This window comes from Hemicordylus capensis, chromosome 2 (genome assembly GCF_027244095.1).
Source record: "Hemicordylus capensis ecotype Gifberg chromosome 2, rHemCap1.1.pri, whole genome shotgun sequence".
Classification (NCBI taxonomy): Eukaryota; Metazoa; Chordata; class Lepidosauria; order Squamata; family Cordylidae; genus Hemicordylus; species Hemicordylus capensis.
The window spans coordinates 224,036,362-224,049,602 of NC_069658.1; the positions used below are offsets into that span (position 1 = coordinate 224,036,362).

The following is a 13,241-nucleotide window of genomic DNA, read 5'->3' on the forward strand; positions in this document are numbered from 1 at the left end:
AAGAACTGAAGTATGGAGTTCCACAAGGCTCCATATGTCTCCAATGTTCTTTAACATCTAGATGAAACCGCTGGGAGAGATCATCAGGAGGTTTGGTGCTGGGTGTTATCAATATGCTGATGACACCCAGATTTACTTCTCCATGTCAAACTTATCAGGAAATGGCATATCTTCCCTAAATCCTCAGGACCAGGCTTTCTCTATGGCTGCCCCAGGGCTTTGGAATATGCTCCCTGTTGAAATAAGAGCATCTCCTTCTTTGTTTGTTTTCAGGAAGACCCTCAAGACCCTTTCCTGTTCTCGCAAGCTTTTAATTAGAATTTTAATAATTTTAAAAATTTATTTTATATTGTTTTTGATTGTGTTTTAACTTGTGGTTTTTAATATTAAAATCTGTACACTGCCTTGAGATTTACATATCAGGCAGTATAAAAACATGATAAATAAAATAACAATAAAATAAAATAAAAAGCCTTTTCTTCTGCTATCTCAATTGCTTCTGGATTGTAAGTCCCCTAGGGCAGAGACCTGTCTTCTTGAACTTTGTAAAGTACATGGATGGCACTGAGAAGAATAAAGAACCAACAGGGAATCTTTTCTTGCACCCTGATCTTTTAGAAAATAACTAGGACAGATATTTATATACTGCCTATCAACAACGTTCTCAAAACACTTCACGTAGAAAAATAAATAAATAACAAGATGCTCCTTTGTCCCAAAAGGGCTCTCACTTGAAAAGCAACACTAGGGCGCTTTCCAGATTACATGCTCTAACAGGGGTAAAATGCTTTGGCTTGGCAGGATCGTATTGAAAATGATCCCCAGAATCTCGAACTCCTACAATGGGAAAACACAGCTACTTTTTTGCAACGCACGTGCAACGTTGCAGCACTATAATGAAAAGATAAAAATCCGAACGAAGGCATCGGAAAACTGCGGTGTCACAACACAGCAAGTACAGAAGCACACCTAGCAGATCCACAGTGACACTGTTGTAGGGTTTAATCTGGAAACTGCCTAGGTAGAAACCAGCAATGGCCACTGGTGGTAAGCTATGCTGAGGATGAACTGGGCTGCCTGCTAGTAGTAGTATTCGTCATCGTCGTCGTAGTAGTAGCAGCAGCAGCAGCAGCAGCAGGGAGGAGGAGATGATAGTCATTGTGCAAATAACTATTGGATGGCTTTAAGCTTGGTGTATTTAAGTGGGGCAGGACTCTGTGGGCGCCAGGAGTAGAAATCGACTTGATGGCACACTTTACCTTTTAGACAATTTCATGGAGGACAGGTCTATCAATGACTACTAGTCTTGAGGGCTATAGGCTACCTCCAGGCTCAGAGGCAGGATACCTACAAACACCACTTTCAGGAAAGCAACAGCAGGCTCCCCAGAGGCATCTGGTGGGCCACTGTGTGAAACAGGATGCTGGACTAGAGAGGCCTCCTTGGGCCTGATCTGGCAGGGCTGTGCTTACACTCTTATGAAACATGACAAGAAGTGCGATTCCTGCCCTCCCCCAAAACCACACTCACCTGGGGGTTGTCGGCCAGTTCCTTTGCTCTCGACAAAGTTACGTAGCAGTGTCTCCACCCCGATGTTCTCCATGTTCTGCTTGAATTCTTCGTGCACCTACCACAGGGAGCAGACGCCTGTCAAGACAGCCCAGGAATGCCCCACCACCCAGGCAATGCTCTTCCACAACTCTTCCCCCTCTTGGGGGTTTGGTCCCTGTCTACACACACACTCCCTTCCTCCTCTGCCCCAGCTTCCAACCTCCTTTGCCTATCCACAGTGCCACACCTCTGCAGTCACCCCTTGGCCCTCAGTGCCTCCCCATCCCTGCTTTCCCTCCTTGGCCTTCACACCTCCAGCCCGCTTTCCCTTCAGGCTTCTCCGCCTGCCACCCTTCCTCTCTCACCTGCCCAATCTGGACGTGGGTGTCCTCCACCGAGTGCACATAGGAGCCGATCAGCAGCTTCATGTGCTCCAAGTGAGACTCCTCCACCTCCTGGAAACGCTGCAAGGAGGCCAAGGGAAGAACTGTTGGTGCTCAAGAAGGGGGCCATGGGGAAAGAAGGATCCACTGGACACTGACGGCTCGCCTGGTCTTGTAGTAGTGAGCATGAATTGTCTGGTTTGCTAAGCAGGGTTCATCTTGGTTTGCATTTGGATGGGTGACTACATGTGAGCGCTGTCTGATGTAAGATACTGCCCTTAGGGGATGGGGCTGCAGCTCAGTGGTAGAGCATCTGCTCTGCATGCAGAAGGTCCCAGGTTCAGTCCCGGGTAGCATCTCCAGGTAGGGCCGGGAGAGACTCCCGTCCTGCCTGAAACCTTAGAGAGCCACTGCCAGTCAGTGTAGACAATCCTGAGCTAGATGGACCAGACACCTGACTTTGGATAAGGCAGCTTTCTGTGCTCCAGGTCTTTTAAAAATTTATTTTTATTTAAAATATTTCTACCCTGCCCCGTCCAGTACACTACTGCTCAGGGCGGCTCGCAACAATAAAATAGATACAATGTAAAATAAAAAGTAATAAAATTAACCAAATTAAGTAAACAAGTTAAAAGTCAGGCTAAAAACCACAATCAGTATTAAGTTTCAAATTAGAAGTTATTTCTTCTCTCTGCCTTTTCTTATGGAACACCAGGGGGCAGCCTAGGGCGACACATTTTTGTAAAAACTGGAATTCAACCAGAAATGAAGCACAACCTCTCTCTTTGTTTTAATTTTTAAGGTCAGTTTTTAAAAGCCATTCTGCTAAGGGGGCAGCTGGGCCAATTTCTGAAATATCCTTAGCAGTGTGGCTCTGTAGAATATCTAGCAATATCTGACCAGTCAACTGTCCGGCATGCCAGGCCAAGTTCCACTAACCATCCCAAGAGAGGCTGCTCTTTGACTTGCCTGCCAGCAGAATCTTCGCCTGGTCTAGGAACATATTGGATATAATGATGAGGCTAACGGCATGCTCTCACCCCATTGCAAACTGCCTGTTAACAAATCTCCATTCTTCCCAAGGAGATGAGATGTGGAAACGCTCCTCCAAAAAAGGGATTGGGGGGGGGCGGGGCGCAGGTGCAATCAGGAGGAAAGGAGGCCTTGAGGTAGGATTGTTTTGGTAGGTCTTCGTAGTGAGCGTGAATTGTTCCCTTTGTTAAAGGGTCTCCCCTGGTTTGCATTTAAATGGGAGACTCCATGTGTGAGCACTGTAAGATATTCCCCTCAGGGGATGGAGCCACTTTGGGAAGAGCACCTGCCTGCTTGCATGCAGAAGGTCCCAAATTCCCTCCCTGGCATCTCCAGAAAGGGCTGAGAGAGAGACTCCTGCCTGCAACCTTGGAGGCCACTGCCAGCCAGTCTGGGTAGACAATACTGAGCTAAATGGGCCAATGGACTGACTTGATAGAAGGCAGCTGCCTATGTTCTTATGTAAAAATCATAGCCAGCGTGGTGTAGTGGTTAGAATGCTGGACTAGGACTGGGGAGATCCGAGTTCAAATCCCCATTCAGCCACGATACTTGCTGGGTGACTCTGGGCCAGTCACTTCTCTCTCAGCCTAACCTACTTCACAGAGTTGTTGTGAGGATAAACTTAAGTATGTAGTACACCACTCTGGGCTCCTTGGAGGAAGAGCGGGATATAAAATATAAAATAATAATAATAATAATAATAATAATAATAATAATAATAATAATAAAAAAGTTGATAGGCATGCATGGAGGCAAGACATGGATTGTTGTTGTGTGGGTCTAGCTGCAAGTCTATGTTGTTGTCTGGAGTTTTTAGTCTATATGCCATAGAACAGGGGCTCCCAACTCCCATCATCCTCAGCTACCATTTATTGTGGCTGGGGGTGATGGGAGTTGTAGTTCAGCAACATCTGGAGTACCACAGGCTGGGAACCCCTGCCATAGAATCACCCAGCTGTCGTGGTTACTGAAAGCACAGATTTTTCACCCAAGGAAATGGCAGCCAGCACCCACTTCACTAAGCTTCTACCTGGCCTGTAATCTTCAATTTGAACCGTAAAGCCTCCCCAGCTGAGCCTCCAAGAAATATAAGTCGTCTACATGCTTGGAAGTAAATTAAAGCCTTAAAAAAGCAACTGGAAATTGATCCTTTCTTCAAGTGAGAACTTACTTGACATCCCAGGAGAGCCAAGCGAGGGCTCAGGAGCTTCTTGATCTCAACAGGCCCAAACTTGTGTAAAAAGGAAACATTCAGACTAGGGATGTGCAAGCCGGGCTCGACCTCGAGCCAGGCCCAGTTTGGGGGGTTCAAGTTCAAACTGAACTGGCCTGGCAAAGCAGGGTGCTGGTCTAAGTTCGAACCGGACTGCCTCCGGTTTTAAGAAGCGGGTCGCAGGCTGGCTTGAGAGTAATACTAGCAAAGAGGGAGAGGGCTGAATCTTTACTATGAGTTTCCCACTAGTGGGGATGGCTGAAGCGGAGGTTCCTCCAACCCCCAACCCCCACCGGCCTCCCAAAGGACAGGCTGGGCTGGCTGTGGCCCGCTTCAGGCCTCTGCACACACACAGAGGCCATTAGTGATTTGCATTTTAACACAAATGGCCATTAACAATATGCACGGTGTGGAAAATGGCCTCTGTGCACACACAGAGGCCACACTCAGTCTGGATCCGAACTGAGCCAGCCAAATGGCTGACTCGGACACTCCTAATTCAGATCCCCCTCTTGCAGCTTTTCCAACTTCGGCTGCAAGTCCTTCACTCTCCTCCAGAGGCTGCAACTCCTCTCAAAGCTCATCCATCAAAAACCTTCCAGAGCAGACTGGAGGAGAGCTGGTCTTGTGGTGGCAAGCGTCAATGGCCACTTTTGCTAGGCAGGGTTCACTTGCATTGGCATTTGGATGGGAGACTATAGGAGAGTGAGGGAAGATATTCCCCTCAGGGGGTGGGGCCACAGTTCAGTGAAAGATCATCTAGGACAGGGATTCTCAACATTGGGTCCCCAGGTGTCATTGAACTTCAGCTCCCATAATCCCCAAACAAAGGCCACTGGGGCTGGGGATTGTGGAAGTTGAAGTCCAATGACACCTGGAGACCCAACGTTGAGAATCCCTGATTTCTAGGCCCCGGGTTCATTCTCTGGCAACAGCATCCCCAAGGTAGGGCTGGGAGAGACTCCTGCCTGAAGCCTTGGAGAGCCGCTGCCAGCCAGTGTAGACAGTACTGAGCTCGATGGGCCAAGGGCCGGACTCAGCAGAAAGCAGCTTCCTATGTTCCTAATGGCTGGGCAAACTTTACGGCCACATCAGGATCCCACTGCAGGGGCACAATGATGGAACCAGAGGGGTTTGGCAACCGGCAGCGGCCATGATGGGAAGAGGGGAGAGCAGAGAGCCGCCTGGCCCCACCCCACCCCGCTCCCCTCCCACCCTGCTGCCCTCCTCCTACCACAGCCGAGTCCAACATCTTCTGCTCAAAGTCGTCCCGGGCCACGTTGTACTTCTCCACGGCACGGCGAAGCGCCTCAACCGCCTTCCGGGATTTCAGCTCAGCCTTGGTGTGGGACACAAAGCGAGTGAGAACGTAGCCCCCCCAACCTTGACACTCCACTCATTTTTTAATGTATTGATTGCCTTTTCAGAGCTTAGCTTTGCTTAGTGCCATTAGGTTTTAACCATTCAGCTCTTAAGAGCACAACTTTGGCCCTCCTGCAGGATTTGGACGACAGCTCCCATCTTCCCTGACTATTGGTCACTGTGGCTGAGGATGATGGGAGTTGTAGTAAAGAAAAAAAGCAAAAAGCCAGAGGGTCGAAGTTGGGCAACCCTGTCTTAGAACCTCAGTTTATTTGTTTTTCGGTTTGTAAAGTGAAGGTCTGTCAACAGTTAATCAACATGTTTGGTTCTTTCAAAAACAGTGGCTGGGATGCTGCAACAGATTCCTGCACTGAACGGGGGGGGGGGGTGGACTAGAAGACCTCTGAGTTCCCCTCTCAGATTCTACAACTCACTGCATCTATCCCTTCATATTGTACTTCTTTCGCCAGGCTCCTGGAAAGAATATATGTCCCCTATCCTCCCCCTGCCCCAGCCGAGAACAGGAGCCCCACCCCTGGTTACCTTATCAATCTCCTTCTGGCTGGCCCCCTCCCTCCGAAGGCGCTCGAGGTCCTGCCACCGGCTGTGGTAGGTCTCCTTGGCTTTGGGCAGGTGCTGGGCTGCTCCCTGCAGGACCTGGACAGCTTCCAGGGTCCCGGCCACTTCATCTTTTGACTAAGAGAAGAAAATAAAGGAGACGGCAGGTAGGTCTCCCACCTGGCTGCAGAAGAAGACCCCAGACCCCAGACAGAGTAGAGCACAGATAGGCAATGTGTAGCTCTGTGGATGTTGCTGAACTACAATTCCCATCATCCTCAGCTGCAATAAACTGTGGCATCTCCGGATGCTTTTGAACTACATAGGAACATAGGAAGCTGCCATATACTGAGTTAGACTCTTGGTCCATCTAGCTCAGTACTGTCTACACAAACTGGCAGCAGCTTCTCCAAGTTGCAGGCAGGAATCTCTCTCAGCCCTATCTTGGAGATGCTGCCAGGGAGGGAACTTGGAACCTTCTGCTCTTCCCAGAGCGGCTGCTCCATCCCCTGAGGGGAATATCTTACGGTGCTCACACTTCTAGTCTCCCTTTCATATGCAACCAGGGCAGACCCTGCTTAGCTAAGGGGACAAGTCATGCTTGCTCCCACAAGACCAGCTCTCCCCTCCTCCAGTTATAAATTGTGGCTGGGGCTGATGGGAGTTGTAGTGCAGCAACGTCTGGCGAGCCGCCCCGTCGCCTACCCTTGTTATGAGGAGTCAGGCCCTTGGCCCTGTTGGAAGTTAAAGGACTTTGCGCTGTCTCTTTGTCTCAGACAGTGGAGGACAGATTAGTAAGTCAGAGGGCTAGAGAGTCAAGACATTGATCATCCCTTCTCCACTGCTCTGATACTATCCCTTTGATATGCAGATTGCTAATCTCAGGGACTTCCTTCCCCCCTCTCTCTTCCCTACCTGCCCTTCTACCTTGCAACATGGCAAGCCTCTCTCCCTGCACCATATGTGCAGAGAAGATGCAGAATCCATCTGCTTCCAGCCAGATAGATAGATTAGAGATCCTAACTCCTCACTTTCCTATCTAGAATGGAGTTCCTTAATAAATGCCTTTGAATGCCATAGATTTGAAACTATGAATTGGCTCCAAGTTACTTTACTCTCAGCAAACACGCATGCTTAACTAAATCCGCTGTGTCGTGCCTCTGTGCACTCTGCTATAATGAGAAAGGGATTCTCTCACCATAGAGAATTTCCAACAGGCCCGTCTAGCTCAAAGGTCTGTGCCAGCCCAGGCCCTTCCAAGTTCGGGCTCAGGAGATCCCAGCCTCAAGATCCAGCCCATGCGCTGACCCGCAAGGCCAGCCCAGATCAGGCCCCACTGACCTTCTTGTGTGTCCGCAGCTGCTCGTCCCCATAGCGTCCGATCTCCTTCAGCAGGTCTTGCAGCTTCTTCACCAGCTCGGCGTGGCACAGCGCCAGCTTGTCAGACGAGATGCGGAAGACCTCCCACAGCGGAGCAAAACTCCTGGAGGAGGGGGGTGGAGGACACAGGAGGGAGTCCATTACGCCTCCTCTCTTTCTCCCTGGAAACCCCTCAACACCCGCCTTTCCCATGAAACTGTAGCGGCCGTATTCAGATGTGGTTCATGCGTACAGGTATCTGCATGTTTCTGTGTGACTGTTGTACAGAACTGGGGACAGGCCCCCTCAGATTAGGGTTACCAACAGTCCCTTATTAGCAGGGACATCCCTTGTTTCAGTCCAAAATTGTCTGCCCTTACTGGTTGCCATTTGTCCTTTATTTTCAGCTAATGGGAAGAACCTATTGATCAAACTAGTTATTTCCACTAATAACGAAATAGTGAATGAACTCAAATCCCCTTCCCTTCTCCCTCCCTACCAGAATACTCTGTGGCTCTGGTGGGCGGCAGGCTTAGGGTTGCCAACAGTCCCATATTGGGGACATTAACAACAACAACAACAAAATAACATTAACAGTGCAGTCATCAATGATTGACTAACGTAGCATTATCCAGATATCAGGATCATGAAAATCATGCACGCTATGACTACTAGATATTACTCATGTGTGAAACCTGTTTTTACTGGCTAATGACGCTTCTCTTTCTGGAAAACAAAATGACATCACACCCAGTTTGGCTAATCATGCTTAGATCAGTAAGCAGAGGAGAAGCAATCAGGGTTGTAATTTATATCCTAACTTAGGTTGAAAGTGGTAAAAACACATACAGCACTCAGCTCCCAATTACTCCTGCGTTCTCCCTGCCTCCGGTCCCTTATTCAGGTAGTGGGATGTTAGCAACCCTGCCTCGGATGCAGAGAACAGTGTACTGCATATACTGTGTGGATACATATGTGTGTACACTGTACACTGTTTGTATGTGGGTTGAAGATAACTTGTGTATAGGGCTTTTGGCAGAACCTGCAATTCCCCTCTGTAGGTACACCTGTTACCCCGTCTGAGCAGAGGGATGGATTAGAAGGCCTCCAAGGTCTCTTTCCAACTCTCATATCTTATGATTCTACATGTCTTAGTCTGAAATAATCGCATATTCTTCCCCCGTTTAACCCACCTCCATGTCCTTCCCCTTACTTCACTGGTTTCCCCTGTGACAAAATCATGGATGATTAACCTTTCAAGGGCAGAAACCCATCATCCTGTAGGTTGTACAGAACAAGCATGCTGTTGGAGCTATAGAAATAATTTTTTTTTTTAAATCAGGAAAGTTCATCACAGGGTGAGACATTTCCACAAATATGCCATAATTTGTCATTCTTAGTAAGCCAGGGAAAAGTCAAAATAAGGGGCCATGAGAAGCACACAGGATGGCCAGAGAAGGGTCTTCTCGTAAGACGGCAATTGTACAATGGGAAGAAACCATAGCCAAGAGTTCATGGAGAACGGGGCTATCACCAAGTTGCCATGGGAAGTTGCCATGGGAAGCAGGGTTGGGCAACGCTACCCGAATGGGAGAGTGCGCTCAGAAAGAGAATGGCGTGCTGGGGCGTTCTCCTAGCAGCTGAAGACTCCCCTGGGCTACTCACCCCAGCTGAGTACAATTCCCGGCCATCTTGGACATCTTGACCATGGATTTGGCATAGGATTCTTCAACAGCCGCCCTCAGAAGGAGAAAGAGAAGACAAGCGGTAAGTATGGGGGCTGGACCCTCCCCTCCAAAAGCACAGCAGAGGGCCTCTGTGGGTGCCAAGGCTCCCATCACAGGACCAGGAAATCTAAAAGGACTTCCTTTTGACAGGTGGACAACCAAGGGTGTCAAGCTGTTAGTGGACTACAGCTCCCATGAGCCCCAGCCGCAAAATCCCTTTGCACATCTACCTCAACAGGTGGGCCACAGAAACCCTGGAGGCAGTTCTCCATGCTTTGGTAATATCCAGCCTGGATTACTTACTATGGGGGAAGGTGTTCTTGAAAAGCATTTGGACATTCCAGTGGGCTCAGAACATGGGCAGCCAGGGTGCTCTCTGTGATTGGCTGAAGTGGCTATACCAGGGATCTTCACTATTTTTTAAGCAGGGACTATTCTGGGAGGGGAACCTTCAATGTGGGACTCATTTCCTGCTGTGCTGACCTCCACACAGGACTGTGCTTTCCTCTGTGCTGGGAGGGCCCTTTAAGACACACAGAGCCCTCTCTTAAGAGCTAGAGGAGGAAAGCGCGACTAGGAAGGACTACACTTCCCCGCATTCTGCATATGCCTTCCAAGGTGGTGCGGGAGCTCAAGAGGGCTCTGTGGCCCTTAGAGGAGCCCTCCCCATGCTGTTGGAGATGAACTTCCAGTGCATCGACCTTTTGCACCAACTGTCCTAATGACCACTGGGGCATTGGGAGTAGAGACCGTGAGTCAGGGTCTCCCTATCTGTCCCTACTCTATGACCCCTGAACTGACTCTGCTGCACTTCCTGTGCTGAGTCACAATCCTTCCTTTCCTCCTAGAGAGCAGATGGAAACATCTCTCTCTCTCTCTCTCTCTCTCCTTACCTATCCACTATGTAGTCCTTTAGATTAGAGATAGGTCTTTCCTATCTAAGTGTATTTAACCAATAAATGTTTAGTGTTTAGTCATACAAGGATCTCCATGTGTTTTCTCTAAATAGCCGCAATATCCGAACCATCCTCTGCTACCTACTCTGTAACTGGAGTGTGTGCTCATTCCTTAGTGCTCGGCTGTTTTACCTATTGTGGGTAAAAATCAACAACCTCTAACACATGCTGGGCAAAATGAAGCACTGCATGGTGAGAATGGTCATCTTCACATGTTACCCTGCTAACTGAGCAGAGGCACCCTTTTAAAGTGGTGATTCTCTTGATTAAGCAGGGGGAGAGCAACTGGCCCTATCCATCCCCAGCACAGCATCCCTCCAGTGGCTGTTGCAAACCGCTTTGGAACATTTTGTTTAAAAGCAGTATATAAATATTCGTCATAGGAGGAGGACAATGCAGAGTCTTCAGCTTTGGCCAAAGCTTTGCACAGGCCCAATAAACAATTAGTCAGGCAGCCGCACTTAGGGCTGATGGAGCACTTGGTCCCAGGCCTTGCAATGAAGGACACTGGCCTATACATTTCTCCAGCGCTAAGATCTGCACTGACATCGAGTTTGTTTCCAGGAACAATTAAAAGTGTTGGATTCAACTATAAATGTTGCATTTGATCTTATTTGTTTGAGGATGTTTTATTAGCCGCTTTGGGCACCAGTCCATGAGAGCCAGGCCCACAAATTATGGCCACTGGTACCATCTCAGGGGGCGAATACTCTTTGCGATTTCTGGCAACATCTACCCTCCAGAGATAGAAAGTAAGGGATAGCATTGTTGCACTTTCAGCTTTCTCTGTGTTATCGCCCCTTCTTTATCTATACTGACAAGCAATTGTGGTAAAATTGTAGTCATTTTTGCACAGAGGAAAGGTGTGGGGTAACGTTTAGGGTAACAATGAACAAACTGTTGTCCTCATTCCATGGAGGAATCTTTGGAGGACATTCCTGCCAATTCTCATTTCCATTCCTCTGACAACACTGACAAAATTCTGTAGTAGTTTTTTATGTTTTTAAAACTTTTTAAAGCATTTAAAACACCACTGCAAATTTGACCACCACAGGCCCGATGGTCAGGATAATAAAAACCCAACAACACACTGAAAGCTGAGAGTATTGCACTGCTATTACCTAGTTTCCATCTCTCGGGGAGTAGACCTTGTCAAAAACCACAATGAGCATTCATCCCTGCAGATGGTATTGACCTCAGCTGACTCATGTACCTCCTGAAGGAGTGGGAAAGTGGGATATATAACAAGTCTGGAAATTAAAGATCTGGGTAAATTAAATTATCCTAAATAAACCTGCCCATCAGCTGAGATATTCATCTAAGGTTCTTCTCACGTAGCTCTGCCGTTGCTACTTAGACAGGTGGCTACCAGAAAGCAGGGCCTTCTCTGTGTTGGGGCCATTTCTACAAGCCTTTCCCTTTAACATAGGATCTTAGCCCTTGCAAAGCTCACCTCAACGGCTAATATTCTCTAGAAAAGATCAGCAAACTAACATTTTGTAGCTGGGGGCAAGGGATGAAACTGGTAATAACAGAAAACGAAAGCTATAAGATCATTAATAAGATGCATATGAGGAGAGATCAACTCTTGCTGATCAACGGAGCTGGTCTATGTACCTTTCGCGCACAAAGTCCGCCAACTCCTTGGCAGAGATCTGCCCGTGCTTCATGTTGTGATACAGGACATCAAAACCATGGTTCTTCTCTCCCTGCAGGTGGGAAGCAAGGGAACAAAATGAGAATGCTGTACGTACGGACATCGGAAGCTGCCTTCTGCGGAGTCCCTCGATTCAACCAGCTCAAGACTGTTGGCACTGACGGGCAGCAGCTCTCCGGGCAGGCAGGGCCGCGTCTTCCCCATCCCTACCTGGAGAAGTGGCCAAGGATTGAACCTGAAAACTTCTGCACGAAGAGAAAAGGCAACATCTCCGAGCTATGGCCCCTCTTAACCGTATGGTTAATGAAACTGCCCCGGGGCGATTGCTGAACACCCCTAAATCTATGTTCAGGCTTGCGTCGGGAAATTAGCTCAGAAAGGACAGCCTCACGTCAGATTTAATTTGCGCAAAGTTGTGTGGCGACAATATGAACACATGATGCCACCTTCAGCCCTAGTCAAACCTTTCGACAGTTGAGATCTTGACTGATGACTCTCCAGGCTTCCAAGCAGAGACCATTCCTACACAGGAACTTAAGAGGATGCCTTATACTGAGTCAGACCATTGGCCCATCTAGCAAAATATCATCTACACTGACTGGCAGCAGCTCTCCAGGGTTTTAGACAGAGAAGAGGATTTCTGAGGCCTACTTGCTGCCAAGGATTGGGCCTGGGACCTGCTGCTTGCAAAGCAAATGCTCTGCCACAGAGCTAAAGCCCCGTCCGCTATGGGGAATATCTCACAGCGCTCACAGGTAGTCACCCATCCAAATGCAAAACAAGGCAAACCCTGCTTAGCAACAGGAACCATTCATGCTGGGCTACTGCAAGATCAGCTTAATTCTCAACGGGTCTACTCTGACTGGCAGCAACTCTCCAGGATTTCAGGCAGGCGTTGTTCCCAGCCCTACCAGGAGATGCTGCCAGAGACCAAACCTGAGACCTTCTGCATGCAAAGCAGGGACCCTCCCACTGAGTCACAGCCCCCCATCCACTCGGACTGGTTCTAGGAGAGGAGAGCTGGTCTTGCTGGTCTTAGCTAAGCAGAGTCTGCCCTGGTTGCATATGAAAGGGAGACTAGAAGTGTGAGCACTGCAAGATATTCTCTTTAGGGGATGGAGCTGCTCTGGGAAGAGCAGAAGGTTTCAAGTTCCCTCCCTGGCATCATCTCCAAAATAGGACAAGCTTTTTTTATTGAACCAACAAATTACCAAACCATACAGTACGTTGCCAGTCCAAAATAGGGCTGAGAGAGATTCCTGCCTGCAACCTTGGAAAAGCCGCTGCCAGTCTGTGAAGACCATACTGAGCTAGATGGACCATGGTCTGACTCAGTATATGGCAGCTTCCTATGTTCCTAGTTCTCCAAGGATGCGCCCAGAGACGGTATCTTCAACTCAGTTTTATTTATTTTCAGTATTGCCCATTTCATCTTGCCCT

The 13,241-nt window shown here is 48.5% G+C and overlaps 1 protein-coding gene across 6 annotated transcripts in view; it reads right to left on the minus strand.

Annotated features, from left to right (window-relative positions):
• FCHO1 (FCH and mu domain containing endocytic adaptor 1) overlaps positions 1 to 13,241 on the minus strand; it is a 93,596-nt gene that overhangs the window by 36,741 nt on the left and 43,614 nt on the right. For all 6 annotated transcript variants that reach the window (XM_053298196.1, XM_053298197.1, XM_053298201.1 and 3 more), the window contains 7 exons: positions 11,762 to 11,853; positions 9,127 to 9,201; positions 7,444 to 7,585; positions 6,088 to 6,240; positions 5,417 to 5,521; positions 1,917 to 2,015; positions 1,531 to 1,627 (listed from right to left, as the gene is read on the minus strand). In XM_053298196.1, coding sequence (XP_053154171.1) covers positions 1,531 to 1,627; positions 1,917 to 2,015; positions 5,417 to 5,521; positions 6,088 to 6,240; positions 7,444 to 7,585; positions 9,127 to 9,201; positions 11,762 to 11,853 — 763 coding nt within the window. The remainder of the gene's footprint in view (positions 1 to 1,530; positions 1,628 to 1,916; positions 2,016 to 5,416; positions 5,522 to 6,087; positions 6,241 to 7,443; positions 7,586 to 9,126; positions 9,202 to 11,761; positions 11,854 to 13,241) is intronic.